The 18,670-nt window shown below is 36.2% G+C and overlaps 1 protein-coding gene across 5 annotated transcripts in view; it reads right to left on the bottom strand.

Moving 5' to 3' along the window:
* The window catches only part of LOC127420498 (arf-GAP with coiled-coil, ANK repeat and PH domain-containing protein 3-like), a 113,266-nt gene that overhangs the window by 34,278 nt on the left and 60,318 nt on the right, over positions 1-18,670 (bottom strand). For all 5 annotated transcript variants that reach the window (XR_007893820.1, XM_051662839.1, XM_051662840.1 and 2 more), the window contains 6 exons: positions 9,955-10,013; positions 4,804-4,987; positions 3,884-3,928; positions 3,684-3,779; positions 1,295-1,369; positions 198-209 (listed from right to left, as the gene is read on the bottom strand). Coding sequence is in view for 4 of the 5 variants with exons in the window: in XM_051662839.1 (XP_051518799.1) it covers positions 198-209; positions 1,295-1,369; positions 3,684-3,779; positions 3,884-3,928; positions 4,804-4,987; positions 9,955-10,013 (471 nt within the window). In the remaining variant the exon portion in view is untranslated. The remainder of the gene's footprint in view (positions 1-197; positions 210-1,294; positions 1,370-3,683; positions 3,780-3,883; positions 3,929-4,803; positions 4,988-9,954; positions 10,014-18,670) is intronic.

The raw sequence follows: 18,670 nt of genomic DNA, 5'->3' as shown, positions 1-18,670 counted from the left end.
ACTGTAATTATATCATCAGTTATGCAATGCAATATTTGGGTTATAGTTATGCTCCAAACTACACTTTCCCCCATGAAAGTCCTCTGACAATTTCAGAGCACAGGTGAAATATTCATTGCCTCTGTCGAGACATGGAATTAAGTCATTGGAAGATGTTTTTCAAGCCTCATTTGTGGGGTTTATGGGAAAACACTTACCTGTAGCAGTGTCTAAATCAGGATAAAGTCAGTCATAGCGGAGGTTGAGTTGCAGAGGGGAGAAAACCAAATAAAAAATAGGATCAGAAATAATTTTAGATGTCATATTGGCACACAATTACATGCATTTATGTTTTACACAAAGTAAAACACTGGTTTTAAACACAAGGTAAAACACTTTACTGACATTTTATTGATATATTTTGCTGCCAGGGCATGTTAAATATATTAATTCTAACATTTCACCATCGATACTTGGCGAAGATTTTTATTTTAAGTTTTCACATTTTGATTATTGATCCCTCTTTGTACATTCACTTCTAAGTTAAAACTCTTGGAAATTGTTTTTTACTTGGCAAACTGCATTCTGAAAATGAATTAATATCAATCCAACAGCTTTGAAAGTGTCTGTGTATTTCTGAGATAACTTTAAACACTCAGAAAACACAGCTGTCCACTTGAGAATCTTCTTAATCAACTTCAGCAAGCACTATTTTCAGTTTGTCAAAAATATATCCACTTCCTGTCTGCTTAACATCTAAAAGACAAAAACTAGAACACTGAGGAAAAAGACCTTTTCTACTCTTGCAAGAAGATCAAAAAGCAAAGAATAGAGGAAATGGAAAAAGCACCCATTAAATATGTATTTGAAACCAAAGTGAAAACAACATAAATAACATATGGCTTTATTTAACAACATAAAATAAATAAATAAAGTAAAAAAAAAATGTAAATGTTGCGTGTCTTAAAAAAAAAAAAAGGTCGAGATAAAGTAATTTTTATTGTTTGTTTTTTTTTATTTAACCTAGCATTGCTTTCAAACTTTGCTGTGCTCTATTAAGCAATTAAGTGTTAATCTTTAGGAGTCCACTTAAAGCATGAATGATCCTCACTGACTCCACTGTAAAAAATATTAAATACTAACTTTATTGAAAGAATCAGCTAATTTTAAATTATAATTCTGTCATTAGACACTTAGATGCTTTCTTTAGTTAGCTGTGCATTAATTGACCATACTACATGCAATAGAATTGACAATAACTGTCATTGCTACATCTATGCCATGTTTCTTTGTGTATATTTGTGTGCATTCTTACCCGCTGCTGTATCGTGGCATGCTTATGCTCCATTTCTCTCTTCTCCATTGCTGAGTCAATTACCAGTTGATCCAGCTGTGACAAGATTGAAAATCAGTCTGTCATCTCAGAGTTATCTCTGTATCAGCATTTTGATGTAAAATGGTTGGTCAATGAACAAATGACATAGAAATCAAATGCTGAATATATGTTGAATCATGCATATCATACATGCTTAATGCAGCATGTCTTCTGTTTTTCTAATGTTCACATGCTTAACTCACTGTTTCTGTGTATGTTCTAGCAAGTCTCTGTACTTGCTCTGCAGCAGCAGCAGCATAACAAATCTAACTGGCCAAGACCAATATCCTATCAATCTGTCATACCCACATTATGGCACATTATTATTAACATGCTAAATATTTCTGAGAGTTGTAATGACTAAACTTATGAACAGTAATGTCAGTAAAAGGTCTGCACAACTTCGGATATCTAAAAATGCTCATACTGTATAATAAAGGACATTACAGTTTTTATAAATGCTAATTTTAAGAAGTTGGAGCATTATACTAACGAGACACTCAGATTACAGGTGCACAGAATTTTTGGCAACTAACCTAACAACTACTATCTACTAACCCAACTGATCTTTTTACTGATTCTTGTCTTAACCCTTAAATGCATACCTTGGGTCTTTAGTGACCCAGGACCTCATTCCACCCCTTGTACCTCATCCGTTTTTTTGTTGTTGTTGTGCCCACACCTCTTTAGTATTCCTCAATCTCTCTCTTATAAATAGTGTAACACACAAAAAAAATGCAAAACATTTCAACAAAACAAAACAAAAAGTACCAAAGTGTATAGGGGCATTAGAGACCCTATGTATGTAAAAGTGTTGTTTTTTTTTGTTTTGTTTTTTGCACTTCCATAAATTATATCTTTATGATTATTTCATATCTATATAAGTTTACTATCACAGGATACATATTTCTTTGTTTATTACAAGAGAAATGAGTAATATATGCAATTAAATACTATATCACATTGATTTTCTGTGCAACAATGAACTATCAACAATGGTGAATTATTAGTATTCCATATGTGTGTACACATACATATTATACATGCTATTTCTTTCTCAAGGAGGTGCTGATGTTTCAGTGATTGACTTGATTTTCATACGACTATTGTAATTTGGGTGTACTATTGAAATTATGTAAGTTGTGAATCTATTTAGACTCAATAAGTGCCTGTGAAATACTTATCTGTACCTTATGTGTTGTGTAGCTAAATATGTGTTTGACAGCCAGTTGCGTCTCATGAAATTTCAGTGTTAAAGTAATGAATCCTTTTCTAAATTTGTCCTGATTTGTTTCATAATCTCTTTTAAATATGAAAAATAAAACATCAAAATATATTTTATTCTATTATTTTCTAATTATCTTGAAAATATTTTTTAAATTTGACACCATCTGGGCATTTTGTAAATCCATTTGTGACAGATATACAGTAAGTACCGGGTCTCTAAAGACCGAAATATGTAAGAGTGTTTGGTAAAATTCCCATGCATCTAAGGGTTAAAAGAGTAGTTCAGCCAAAAATGAAACCTTTGTCATGATTTACCCTCATGTTGTTCCAAACCCAAATTTGACTAACTTTCTTTTGTGGAAAATAAAGATGTTATTGTAACGTCTGAACAGGCTACCATCCACCAGAGGGAGCCCTCACCTGAATATTGAACACTTGTCACTTCCTATTCCTGCCGCATCAGTTCCTGTTTGGACATTCTCCATGTATATAAGCCATATGCCCACAGTATCACCTTGTGAAGTATTGCCAGTTATCTGCCATTGTTTTGTCTATTGTTATGACCATTGCTTACGTTTGCTGGATTTACGTCTCTGGATTACTGTTTTTGGATTTCTTGCCTGAGGACCGATTTATCTGTGTTTTGACCCAAGCCTGCGACCTGACTACGTTTAAAGAATACTGTTTGAATTGTTTGAGCAACCCCTCTAATAAATATCTGCAAATGGATCCCAATCAGCCTACCTCATCCTTACAGTTATTCAGCATGTTTGCCTCAGTCACCATTTACTTTCATTGCATCTTTTTCCGAACAATGAAGGTGAATGGTGACTGAAGCTGTAACCTAACATCTCTTTTTGTGTTCCATGAAAGCCACTGGGGTTTGGAACAACTTGAAGGTGAGTAAATGATGACATAATTTTCCTTTTTGAGTGAACTATCCCTTTAAAAGCCAATAATTCTAATTTAATGCATGTACACATTTGTAAAGAATGATTTAGTGATGATGCTTCAAGTTCACTTTAAATGGAATCAATGAGGCTGAATTGGCTACCAGCTCACAGCTGAGAAATCAATATTGTAGGATGAGAACACTGCTCACCTCAGCAGCTAGTTTCTTCATATAAGGGTCAATCTCATCCAGAAGGTTATAGCCTTGCTGATAGAGGGAGTACTGCGCATGCATGAACGATAACATCTGCACAAGAGAGGGGAGACTTTGAATTTAGAAGCAGTTTAAGAATGCAGAAAGAGACTGTGCACTTAGATATACCAGTATAGAATGACATTGCTGATACTTACTGCATCTAAGATCTCAAATTTCGTTTTGGCTTGAAGGACATTGATCTAGATGGGGGAAAAAAAGAAGAGATGGACTGTACATACATAAAAGACACACTCCTTACTGTAATCTATGGTGTATATATAACTTAAAGGAATAGTTCACCCAAAAATGAAAATTTGCTGATAATTTACTCACCCTCAGGTCATCCTAGATGTATATGATCTTCTTTCTTCATCAGCACAGGATTTAAGTATCCAAGGTTTTTAGCTTCATCCAAAACATTTTTTATGGTCCAAAAAGCACACTTATTCAGCATCAAAGTAATCCACATGTCTCCAGCTGATCAAGTAATGTCTTCTGAAGTGATTCGATACATTTGTGTGAAAAACTAATCACTAATTAAAACTTTATCAACTTTTTAAAAAATCGCTTCCTGTAAACACTCAGTGCCTCACGTCGCTGTCGCGTGACGTCATGTTGGCGCGTTCATGCGAGAATTCAGAAGTTCCGCTCTGTTTACCACAGAGGAATGTACTTCACGTGAGTTACAGTAGGTCAATTCAAACAGCTACAGAGAGCTGGTGGAAGTGCCGTTTTAAAGTTAAAAACGTTTTAATTAGCGATTTTGTTTTTCACACAAACATATCGATTAACTTCAGAAGACATTATTTAATCGAAGTTGTGTGGATTACTTTGATGCTGACTAAATATGCTTCCATTCACTTGCACTGGATGAAGCTAAAAAACATGGGGTACTTTCCTAAAAATCTTAAATCCTGTTCTGATGAAGAAAGAAGGTCATATACATCTTGGATGGCCTGAGGGTGAGTAAATTATCAGCAGATGTTTATTTTTGGGTGAACTATTCCTTTAAGCTCAGCCCAGATGGAGATGATGACCAGATGGCACAAAGATCATGAAAGATTTTGTCTCTTACCTGTAGCACATAGTCCAGAGCGAGATGTCTGAAGCACTTGCGGGTGAAGTTGAGGGTGCTGGTGGCCTCCTCCACCTCATGGGGTTTGTTTCGGGGTGCCTGGGCGTTCTTCACCTGTGCAATCTCCAGATCCTCCCTCACCTTATCAAAGTGCTTTGTAGTGTCCTTGAATTTACGCACATCACTGGAAGTATACATAGATATTCATTTGATTTAGTGGTGGTGATTTAAATTTTTTTTATTACGTCTTATTTCGCATAAAGAAAATGAACCCTTTTTTTAGGACCATTAATTTTTTTGGCGTTTTGACAACAATTGTGCACATTTTTCATTAAATTGTAATTACAGCAATGCATGTAATGTTGTACTTTTGAGTTGTTGTGGTTTTTTTTTTTTTTTTTTTTGGTGATTCTCATATTAATTGTAATCTGATTACAAAGCAATTAAGTAAAAAAGATCATCCACCGGCTTTTAATTAGGTAAAATACATTTAAGTACATTACTTGGGTTACAAATATTTCTAAAATAACATTATGTAAAAAATATTTTAAATATAAATTGTTAATATCTGTTTCTTTTACAGCTGAAGAGTCACTAATTGGAAAAAGAAATGTGGTTCTGAGAGTATGACTTGCATGTGACAGTGAACAAGTGATTTTTTTTACTTTTTTTTTATTCGTTGATTAGAAATTAAAAAAAAATTGGTGAAATGTGTTTTTAGAAAGTAACTTAAAAGTAAATTAATTAGTAATGTGATTTACCTTTTTCACAAAGTATTGAGTAGCTGAATCTGTTAACAATTTAGAGAAGTAATTTGAAGTGGATTACTTTTTCAGTAACAACACTGCATTTAGATTCTCAAAAATGAATATAATACTGTAGTTTTTATTTTTATTTAATGGCAGTGCAATAAAACCATACCAAGATGTGTTAATACTTCAAAAAGTAAATAATCATATTTATCTAATTATTAATATAATAATATTTTATTAATATTATTTATTTTTCATAATAATATTTATTATTTTTACTATTATTAATTATAAATAGAATAAAAATAATATGATTTTTCTGCATTACTGAATGAGAATTTAGGAGGCAGAAATGTGCTTAACTGTCATGAAAATAATGCTGCAATGCAAAAAACTTAATAGTCTTAAAATAGGCTTAATTTTCTTTACACAAACCATATTTTTTATTCTTTGATTTTGGGATGAAATATGACCCAGACATATTCCAGACAGGATTTATGGGGTTCACCCAGAAGAGATGTCAAGCATCTTTTAATTGGGGAAAAATATGTAACTTACTAACAAACCAGAATTTAGAGGATCTGTTCAGCTTGTGTAAACATACAAAAGTGTATTATAAGCTGACTTGTTTTCATTACAAATACAGATGATTAAGTATGCAGTTTCAGAATAAACATGAGGGGCAGACATCCTAATTTTAACAAAATATGTACATCAAATCACTGAAATATTAATTTTGTTTAATACAATTTTAAATAGCAGATCAAGCTGAACTAATAAATAATAAAATTGTGCATAAAAGACCAGGTGAACCTTATAAATGCTTCACATGATTTGGACCCTTTCTTTCTGAAATGCCATTGGTTTTACCAAATAAATCTTCCACCCACTGGTCTTACAGTGATTATCTGTGATTAATGATTAGGAAACTGCTCTCAAGAATTCCATTATCCTCCACGAGGACACATAAATTATTAACGACCTCCAAAATCAGATTATTATTTATAATCACCTCACAGGAAGAATAGTAATAAAAAACCCATCCTGGAGAGTGTGTCAGAGTGTGAATATGCATTTGTGTGTATGCACTTGAGGGTGTTTCTCACATTTGCAGAGGTAAATATAAAGCAGGCCACTTCAGGCCACACTTCCACATCTCTGACCTTTGAAAGCCAAATATCAGCAAGTCTAATTTTCACATTTTAATGTGTCTGCTCCCATTGTGATAAAGCCATATGTATTCACAAATGGAGAATAGATCAAGTACTGAAAATATATTTCAGTGGTCAGAATATGTGCATTCAGAATCACAGATTCCCGAAAGAATGACTCTTACATGAGCAGATTTTTTTTTTTCCTACAGTGAGAAGGGGGGCAGTGGTGGCTCAGCGGTTAAGGCTCTGGGTTACTGATCAGAAGGTTGGGGGTTCAAGCCCCAGCACTGCCAAGATGCCACTGTTGGGCCCTTGAGCAAGGCCCTTGACCCTATCTGCTCCAGGGGCGCCGTATCATGGCTGACCCTGCACTCTGACCCCAGCCAAGCTGGGATATGTGAAAAAGAAGAATTTCACTGTATATGTGCAAATGTATAATGTGTGATAAATAAAGAAAATTATTAAATTATAATTATTAAGATACAGCACGACCATCGTAACATGATTCCTGAATGAATCTTATGAGTCGGTTCTTTTGTGGTTTTTAAATCAATAAAACATCTTACAAATATATATCTTGTAATATATAAAATGATCTAATCATTTGGTAACAGGCTGCTACTGAGAGAAGTAAATCTAATAATAATTGCATTTCTAAAATAATAAAAGAATTAAGGAAACCTTTAAGGAACAAACTTGTTAAGAGGCATCAGAACCGGAACCATTAAATTCCTTACGATTCCCATCCCTAGCCCTTATTATATTATCAAAATTATCTAGACTTTTGATTATACAGTAAAGTGAGGAGGTGTATCCTTGTGTCTGTATTCAACACAAACAAACATTTCAACATCATACTGTATTTATCAGTCTATGCCAGATATAATAATTTGCTGAAATAATTTTTTTTTTTAAATATATATATATATATATATATATATATATATATAAAACATACTAAATTATTTTAAGTCACACCCAGTACTGAATATATGGCTACAGTAGCACAAATAAAGTGCAGTAATACAATGAAAAATGGGAAAATGCAGGTTATCCGATTTACTAAATCATTTTACTTGTGATCTACACACACACACAAAAAAAAAATGTGTTTCTCTTCTAAATGGGTTTTCTTTGCTTTCAATTAATGTAATTATCTAAAATGTGCACTCTGCTGGATTACATTATATAGGGTAAATGTGAACAAATCAAGTATTCAACAGCATGCTTTGCATGGGACTAGTTGCAGAGAGTAAAAATGCTGAAATTATTAGTTATTTTATGTATTTGAGCAAGATGAGAAAATGGATGACTTAATAGCGTTTAATGTTATTATTTTGGGATTTAGAACCGATTCTGTTATGTTAGGTTACCATTGTGGTGAATTCTGAATAGTGCTTTACTCAAGAAGCAATTACTACTTACAACTTAGCATTTTAATATATGCAGTTCCTAGCTAAAAGTTAGCTAACTAGCATAACCTTACAATGTAAATCAAAACTGTGACGAGTAAAATTATGGAAATGAAAAACGTGTTAGGGACACATAAAACAAAAATCACTTTGAGGCTACTCAGTTGCGTCATATAAAAATAACTTTATTCCATTATGTTGAAATTACGTGAACAATTAATGAGTTAACCCAAGAGGAAAAAAATAGTGCATTCAGAGAGTATTCAGACCCCTTCACTTATTTCACATTTTGTTATGTTGCAGCCTTATGCTAAAATGCTTTAAATAAAAAAAAACATTTCACATCAATCTACACTCCATACCCCATAATGACAAAGCAAAAACCAAGTTGATAAATTTGCAAATTTATTAAAAATAAAAAACAGAACCATCACATTGACATAAGTATTCAGACCTTTAACTCAGTACTTAGTTGAAGCACCTTTGGCAGCGATTACAGCCTCAAGTCTTTTTGGGTATGATGCGACAAGCTTTGCACATCTGGATTTGGGTATATTCTGCCATTCTTCTATGCAGATCATCTCAAGCTCTGCCAGGTTGGATGGGGACCATCAGTGGACAGCCATTTTCAGGTCTCTCCAGAGATATTCAATTGGGTTCAAATCTGGGCTCTGGCTGGGCCACTCAAGGACATTCACAGAGTTGTCCCAAAGCCATACTTGCATTGACTTGACTGTGTGCTTAGGGTCTTTGTCCTGTTGGAAAGTGAACCTTCAGCCCAGTCTGAGGTCCTGAGTGCTCTGGACCAGGTTTTCAATAAGGATATCTCTGTATTTTGTGGTGTTCAGCGTTCTTTCAACCCTGTCCAGTCCTCACCGCTGAAAAACACCCACACAGCATGATGCTACCACCCCCATGCTTCACCGTTGGGATGGTATTGTGCAGGTGATGAGCGGTGCCTGGTTTCCTCCAGACATGATGCTTAGAATGGAGGCCAAACAGTTCAATCTTCATTTCATCAGACCAGTGAATCTTGTTCCTCACAGTCTGAGAGTCCTTAAGATTCTTTTTTATGTGTCTTGCACTGAGGCGAGGTTTCTGTCTGGCCACTCTGCCATAAAGCCCAGATCAGTGGAGTGTTTGCAGTGATTGTTGTCCTTCTGCAAGTCTCTCCCATCTCCACACATGATCTCTGGAGCTTAACCAGAGTGACCACCGGGTTCTTGGTCACTTCTCTTACCAAGGCCCTTCTACCCCGATTGCTCAGTTTGGCCGGGCAACCAGCTCTAGGAAGAGTCCTGGTTTTTCCAAATGTCTTCCATTTAAGAATTATGGAGGCCAATGTGCTCTTGGGAACCTTCAATGCAGCCAAACATGTTTTGTAGCCTTCCCAAGATCTGTGCCTTGACACAATCCTGTCTCTGAGCTCTGCAGGCAGTTCCTATGACCTCATGGCTTGGTTTTTTCTCTGATATGCATTTTCAGCTGTGAGACCTTATATAGACAGGTGTGTGCCTTTCCAAATCATGTCCAGTCAATTGAATTTGCCACATGTGAACTCCATTCAAAGTGTAGAAACATCTCAAAGATGATCCAGAGAAATGGGAGGCACCTGAGCTAAATTTCAAGTGTCATAGCAAAGGGTCTAAATACTTATGTCAGTGTGACTTTTAAAAAAAAAAAAAAAAAAGCATTTTAGCATAAGGCTGCAACAAAATTTTTTGAAAAAAATGAAGGGGTCTCAATATTTCTGAATGCGCTGTATTTCGACACAACTTAATTCATGTGGAACTGAACTCATGTAAATTCGAAGCATTTTTTCAGTGTACTTACTCTTTTACAAAGTTGTGCAACTGCTGCTTCACAGATCTCTGAGCTTGATCAAAAAGGATCTGAAAAACACAAAATAAAAATAAACATATTAAAATCATCTTTAGTTTAAATCAATGACATCTGCATAGACTGAAATTTTTTCAGTGTCCCCTGGCCTGTGAGAAATAAAACGACAGATCTTTTTTCTTTGATTCCAGTAAAAATATCCTGTAGAAAATCTTTTCACTTGTTTTAAGCATAATCATATCAAGTGCAAAACATTCTGTTAGTGCAGCAAAACAAAATACACTTATATTTAAAATACATTCACTAATCTCTTATCTAACGATTGGATGTACTGTATTAGTGTGTATTTCTTTATCATTTGTAATGAGCTGCATCCAACTCTAGAGTGCGCCCTCACATTTGTTTAATCTGAGCAGTAGAGGATATAAAACTGTGAGTTTGACCTCACCAACACACATTTCATCATCGCACCCCTCTACCTCATTGAGATTCTACCCCAGCCGCTGCGCAAGGATGTTTGAAGTGATCGCGTATGCCATGCTGCTAAGATGGAGTAAAAATAGGTCATTCGGGCAGGGAGGGAGCAAAGAAAGAGAGAGGGGGCAAAGGAAACAACTGAGAAACAAAAGGGAGGTGATGGGAGATGAACAGACAGGAGATGGAGATTGTGACTGGAGGTGTTTTGTTCAACTACATCTATCTCTGCTGGAGCTACAGGCTGTAGTTCTGCCTGACATAGACTAATGACTTGCCTACCCTGTTAACAACAATTTCAGAGCTTTGCTGTGAGGAACCCTATTCTTGACTGCAGGAACACAGCTCACCATGATTGTAAAATATAAACCAGTTGGTTCAGATGTTTTCATAAGGGCCAACCACGTTGTACCTTTGTCTTTAAGCACTGTAAATTAGATCTAAAAACAGAAATGGCTGTTTCTTAAGTTTACATTTCAGGTAAAATGTGTCTTTGATATTCAAAGGTAAGTTGGACACTTAAAGCTGAAGTGTGTAATTTCTGCACCGCTAGCATCACTAAATAGAACTGCAAAAATAATCACTGTTTTAAAACATATTTCAGAAAACTCCCTCCATCTTCCATTGGTTGTACAAACAAAAAGTCTGGTGCCGACTCAAATCATTGGTTGAGTCAATGTTGCTGTGTCAGGTTGGTTGGGACACTCAAACAAAAAGAGACATGTTTTGATAGCCCCACAGTGAATAAGTACACCCATTTATTCATGCGATTATATTATCAGCCAAACGTGTGGCAGAAGTGCAATGCATAAAATCATGCAGATATGGGTCAGAAGCTTCAGTTAATGTTCACATCAACCATCAGAATGGGGATAAATGTGATATCAATGATTTCAACAAAGGCATGATTGTTGGTGCCAGAAGGGCTGTTTGAGTATTTCTGCTGATCTCCAGGGATTTTCATGCACAACAGTCTCTAGAGTTTACTCAGAAAAGTGACAAAAAGAAAAAACATCTAGTGAAAGGCAGTTTTACACACAGAAACGCCTTGTTGATGACAAAGGTAAACGGAGAATGGACAGACTGGTTCGAGCTGACAGAAAGGCTACGGCAACTCAGATAACCACTCTGTACAATTGTAGTGAGCAGAATAGCATCTCAGAATGCACAAGTCGAACCTTGAAGTGGATGGGCTACAACGGCAGAAGACCACGTCGGGCACTTTATTAGGACCATAGTGTTCCTAATAAAGTGCTCAGTGAGTGTATATATTATTTATTGTGTTCATTGCAATGAAAATACTTTCAAGGGGGTCCCTTGCAAAGGGGACATAATATTTGGCAGATCTAGGCATCAAAAAAGTTTATACAATCAACTGTAAACACTGATGAAGATTTCAACACTTAATCTCACTCAATCGCTTCACAGTTGGGAAGTCCAACTCCCACTACTATGTGTTGCTGAGTGAGGACGACTAACTGCAGCCTGTGCCAGCCAGATATCACTTCAGTCTACTACGATGGACTTCACAGAGGATGAACTGATGACAGCTCCAACCGTAAGACATGGGATACTTTATTGGCCACTGCCTAAACCTTGGTCTTAAGATGGACTTCACCAAAAATGAACTGCCACAAGCTTCCAGTCGAACTGCAATGCACCTCACTGACCAGTGCCTGCATCAGCTTGGTCAAAGGATGGACCACACTCTTAAAATGGAATGCAGGGATAATAAATAAATTACCAACTAATGCCTTCATCAGCCAAATAACAAAGGAAAATGCATCTGTGTGCACTTCCGCAGTTAATTCAGGATGGACTTCAAAGACTTTAGTCATTAATCTTACAGTTCATACTAATCTTTTTGTTTAAACATTGACCCCTAACACTTATTAAGTTTACTAATTTTAACCCATGACTTGTACTGCACACAAATATCTAATACATACTCTACAGTATGCTGTCATGTAGAGCATTTTTGAAAGTTTTTTCTTTGATTGAGGCAAATGCAGTTCCAGTGTGGATGAGCAGTGTTACCATAGCAAAATGTATGCGTTTTCAAATTAAAATGATTAGTGAGTATGTGGCCTTAGTACCATGCCACAACAAATCTAATCAGGTGCAGACCACTACCTTGTAGTACAAGCTTTGTCGCTTCTGAATGCAAAACATTTCCAAAATATGCCGTACTTAAACCAGACTGAGTAATGCTAATCTAGATGTAATCAGGAGTGGAATTAGAAACCAATACAATCAATGGAAAACTACAGTAATCCAACACAAACATAAATTGTATGTCCACACTCCAGTACATTAGCATTGAGGACTCCCATTGAGAGTAATTGTTATTTACCTGTGGCTTTTCCAAGCATCTCCATTAAAAGGGACGCAAACCTCATTTCCATATTTCAAACATAACAGTGATTACATCAGCATGAGTAAAATCCCATTATTACTTTCTACTACAAAAACACTAACAGAAATATGATCTAAATGTCAGTAGGGCTATAAAACCAGACTTTGATGCTACGATCCAGGTTAATACATTTAAACCTAAGCAGTTCAATTCACTTATTCGCAGTGTGGGGCAGTTTATAGTCCCATCAAAGCGTGGCTTTAATAACGGAGGGCTAGATCAAGGGCCGTGCCTTTGTGCCTCATGTCCAAGTTTACGGCTTCCCCTATGGTTAGGCAACAAAGATCCCCCTATAAACACAAGACTGTGTTTTTTGAAATTCTCTGCAATGCATGTCCAGTGGTACATCCTGCATCTAAACGGCCCTTAAATGAAGCAGTCGGGTCTGGGAAAGTGAGAACCAATGGTCCAACCGCCTGTCGAGGCAGAGCCATTCTCTTTCATGAGTACAAATTACCAATTAGAAGGATAGAACTGCACATTTGCAATGTTTGGGGCAACAGTGACCTTTATTGTCAAATTGTATTTAATATCTCAAGGTTTATGTAAATGACCGCAAGTAAGAGGCTGCATTTCTCTGATGATAATTATTAGCTGTCCAATCACAATAATCCATAAATGCTACAAATCGTTTTTTTTGGACAAGGTCTCTTTATGTAGCATTGCATGCGCTAGCTCCATGTATTACCGTGCTAGTATGAATGCAATCCAATCTCTGGACATCATCATTTCAGAGTGGCAGTTCCAAGTAGGGTTGCCACACATCCCGTTATGTACGGGATCGTCCGGTATCGAATCAATACGGACATGATGTGTCCCGTATATAAGCTGGACCGATGGCATCACCATGATATCCATTGGAAATTGTGCCTACAGTGGGGAAGGGACTGTCTGAAAAGTCCTCACACTGTGCTAAAACATTCTAAAACTGTGGAGGGTGCGGTAAGGGACTGTATGAAAACTTCAGCCAGCAGCACCAAAGCTACAAATATTGGGCTATAGATATTAGGCCACTATATTTTAAGTATATAAACATAGCTAGATTAATTAAGTACCTATTAATTTATCCCCCCCCCACCCCCGGTGGGTCATGGATGACTGGCATTAAAAAAAAAAGTGGGTCGCAGTGGGCAAAAAGGTTGACAAAACTCTGAACTACTGTATGTCCCCTTTAAAGGCTAACACTCCTGTAATAAAGGAAGCAAAGATTAAGAAGTTTTGGAATTGCTAAGTGTAAAGCATATTTTTTTATATTTTTTTAAGTCAACAAATGGCTATTTTATTTAAAAGTATTTTCTACATGCTAGCTTGTTTAAGAATTGCGCATGTCCTACATTGTTGTCCTGTATTGTTGTGTTGTTTGCTCTGAACATGATCTAAAATCAAAAGTGTGTGTGTACCCTAAACAATCTCGTGACTTGGCTGTACTCTCACATGTGCTCTTTCCTGTGCTGAATTCCCCTGTCTAACTGTACCCACAATAACAAATGTCAAGGAACAAGCTGGTCAAATGCTATCACGAAATGTTTTTTTTTTTGACTCATTGTAGAACCACAGATATGTTACTAGGGGTTAGTGGGGTTGAGTCTTTAATCACCATTCAAACCGAGCCCCCTCAGATTTTTGAGTCAAGTGGATTTTGAATGCAACTTCCCGAAAAAAACATTTGCGTCTTTGATGATTAATTTACACCATTATTATCAAGTCACACCTTCCACAGATTATTTAATTTAAACTGAAAATCCTTTAAATTGAAAAAAGCCCTGAAAATATCCTTATCCCTATCTTTCCCAGAACTTCATCACCATGTCCTATCCCATTATTTCACATCATTGTGGAGTTTCCAGTTTGATTAATTTCCTTCCTATCAATAATGACCATGGAGTACAATGTTCAGGAAAATTCCATTAATTCCTTTTGTTCCGTTGCAGAAAAATAGGACAGTCAGGAACATAAAAATGCCTTGTAACATTATGTAATATTCATGAATATGTATCATTATACATTTTGCAACAATGGCTGTTATGCATGAAGTAAAAACAAACAAACCAAGGCTTTGTTATCTTTTTAAATAATGTTATAATAGTGAAAATAACAAGTGACGAATAAAATTACTTTTGAACAATTCCACTTTTCACAATAATTACCATATTTTATTTCATAATGCAACATCCTATTTCTCATATAGCTCAGTAAGCAGCCAAACAATGAATGACATGATAAAAAAGTGATAAAACTGGTCAATGGGAAACAGAAGTACCTAAATATCTAGCGTAAATTTTAACATGCATTACAGGTACAAATATTGATTGTAAAAGTTCTCTGATTAAAATTAAAAATCTTTCAAGTTTTGCAACACATTTTAAAGTGATATAGCTTTGACAGAGAGTCACCTACTGATATCTCTGTACTGTAAGTGCTTTTGTGCAATGGGCCATGTGTTTGTCTCTATGAATCCATTTATATAACTGACCCTCAAGTGCTCATATTTATGCTTCACTGCCTGACTGCACACATGTTGGTGCGGCTAACCTTATGAGGACTCTCCATAGACATAATGATTTTTATACTGTACGAACTATAGATTCTATCCCCTAAACCTAACCCTCTGCATTTTTCCATTTTCAAAAAAACATTTGGTTTCGTATGGTTTCGTCTGTTTTTTAAGCGTTCTGAATTATGGGGACACTAGACATGTCCTCATAAACCACGTTTATAGCATAATACCCATGTAATGACCAGTTTATAACCTAAAAAAATGTCCTTGTAAACCACCCGAACCCGCCCACACACACACACACACACACACACACACACACACACACACACACACACCATCACAGCCCTCTAATGACCCCTGCCATTAACCTCATTTGTGATGTCACTTTCCCATGTGGCGTTGTTGACCTCTGTATGTTCCCACTCTAAAGACTGATGCATACTTCTTAAAAGTGCACATAAAACGCTCAGTGGGTTAACAGTGAGAGGGCTCGGGGTGCAGGGGTCAAATTTAGCACCTCACAGAGAATAGGAAAATAACAAAATATCTACTCTTTTATAAAAAGAGTAGAGGGGTGCGAGATACTAACAATAGTCACGTCCAACCCCAACACGTGGCATTTAGCCCTTACAAAATGAAAAAAAAAGTGACTATAAAAAGCCATCCAGCAAATGAATCTTTATAAAGCTATGCTGCCTCCTAAGAGTATTCAGACAGAACACGTTCTTGCTAGATAGAGCACAATGAATAGAGCCGAACACAGGTGTCTCAAGATGTGGTTTTAAAGTTAACATTTTTTTAACTTAACACCGCATCTAAACAACCCTGCGCTCAGTTATAAACAGTGCATATGGACGCAAATGCAGCACTCCTGTGCTAAAAAACAGCGGGACATGCGGCGGGACATCAAGGACTGCTGCATGTTTACATAAGAAAACAATTGAAAATCAGCGCAGATGGATGCAAAAACAGAACCAATTACAATAATTTCCTATAGGGTGTATACACTAGCTGAGCTTATTAAAATATACGGTAACACTTTCTATGAAGCCCATATTTATAATGCATTGTAAAGTCATTATAATGCATTCATAGTGTCTCATAATACATCTTATAATATGTTATAACTTCTCATAAATAATTGTAACTACAGTTAAAATCAGGGCTGGAAATGTGGGTGAGTTGCCGAAGTGAATTTCATGGGGGAACGGTGTTCCCATTCAAACTGGATACATTTGTTAGGGGAATGAAGAGTTTCTATTTTTTCTCCACTCAATAGCCTACAAAAGCTATACGTGTTCCGCACACAAATGTGTGGGATCTTCTGCTACTGTGATTGCGCAATGTTGACTATTGTGAGTGGCCAGAACACATTCATGCAACAGATCGACAAATGCACACGGGAATCAATGGGCAACTGATCCGCACATGCATGCGACAGATCCACACACGCTTAATTCACAAATCCACACACCTGAAGACTGCACAAATATATGATTTTCGTTGCTCACAATAGAATCCAAAAGTACATAAGTCATGCAGTATGTGTAATTTAATGCACAAATAAATGCTGAGCCGTTTGTATTGGTATTCTTCTTCGGAAATGTCTATTCTGCAGTCTTGACAAACACGCGCGCAATGCTGGGAGTGTGGTTTAGCGTGGCTGACAGCAAATGCCCATTCATTAAAATGAAGGGAAATATCCAATAGATTTGGCAAATAATTAGTTCAGAATGTTCAGTGTCGACCAAGATTAAGAGACTTTTTTGTTTTTGAAAACCAAAAACCAAAAAAACAAACAAACTGAAGCTTCTCTTCACCTCGGATGCATTAAATTGATCAAAAATACGAGCAAAAACAAAATATTGTAATTTATTATTATTGTTTGAAATTAGTATTCTATGTTTTTATTTATAATATAATTCAATTTCTACCCATGATGGCAAAGCCCCATTTTCAGCTCTCATTACTCCAGTCAACTAAGAAAATAATGTGTCACATAATCATTAAGAAATAATTTAAATTTAAGTGTTAACTTAGAACCATTAAAATGGTTGTGCTATTTAATGAAGTTTGGAAATCGCAATATAGTGTCTTTTTCCAGCTGAGGAATTAAGTACACTTGCATTATTTTACTTTACAAGTAAGTTACTTTACACTTGCAAGTCAAATTTCAGTTTAAAAACAACCAAAAAGAAACATATTTCTCCTCAAATTCATCAATCTATTGTTCTTTTTAGAGATATTCCATGCACTTCTGTGCTGAATAAAGCAAAATTGATCTAACCGGAAATGAGAGAAAAGTGGACAACCCAGATGCACAACAAGAAGAAGAGAAGCACATCAGAGTCTCTAAGGGTGTGTTCACACTTGTAGTTCGGTTCTCTTGGTCCTCTTGGTCCAGACCAAAAAAGAAAATGATACATTTATTCCTGGTTCGCTTAGCGTTCACACTGGCATTTTTAACACCGAACCTAACGATACAAAACCAAAGACATCAGGAAAAAGTCACAACCTAATTGGACAGCTTTTATGACATATATTTTGTGACGGAACTTGCCGAACATCCAAAACAATGCTGGCTGCTGGGCGAAATGCACACGTTATATTTATATATGTATATATGGTGGTATTTTTACCAGCTGAGAACAAACAAAGAGCTAATAAAATGTGTAAAGGAGTCACAACAGCACCAGGAATTCCTCCGTTGCACATACAAACGAAGATATGCTGCAAGGACGGCTGATGGTGGTTCCGACGCCTGTACCGAACTGTAATGGGCAACATAGCTCCTATGATGAGAAGAACCAGGTATGCTTGAGGTCAGTTTTAGGCAAATTACTTCCTGTTTTTGGTCCGTTTAGACGTCTTTGGTCCATGTTGTGTTCATATATCAATCAAACCGCACCAGAGTTTGTTTGGAAGTGGACCAAGGCCCACTATTCAGGCGGTCTTGGTCCGCTTGTTTGGTGCGCACCAAGGTTCGGATGGCAGCGTTCACACTTGTTCAAATGAACCGCACTAATAGAGCAATTGCACCAGAGTTCGTTTTAATCGAACCAAACCTGCCAAGTGTGAACACACCCTAGTTTGAGAAACAGACTCCTCACAGGTCTAAACTAGCAGCTTTAATTAACAGTATATGCTGAACACTTGCATTGCTGCAAGTAGAGGATCCTTGGATGAACAGAAAGTTTGAAGAGTACAGCATCTATTTTAAAAGAAATAGACAACTGTAAACATTATAAATGCCTAATTTTACAATTATTTTCAATTAATTTAATGCATCCTCTGCAAACAATAGGTAAGTAATATACTGT

The sequence above is a fragment of the Myxocyprinus asiaticus genome, chromosome 29 (genome assembly GCF_019703515.2).
Source record: "Myxocyprinus asiaticus isolate MX2 ecotype Aquarium Trade chromosome 29, UBuf_Myxa_2, whole genome shotgun sequence".
Taxonomy (NCBI): domain Eukaryota; kingdom Metazoa; phylum Chordata; class Actinopteri; order Cypriniformes; family Catostomidae; genus Myxocyprinus; species Myxocyprinus asiaticus.
The sequence above is the reverse complement of the archived record's forward strand: the minus strand, read 5'-3'. Positions and strand labels throughout refer to the sequence as shown.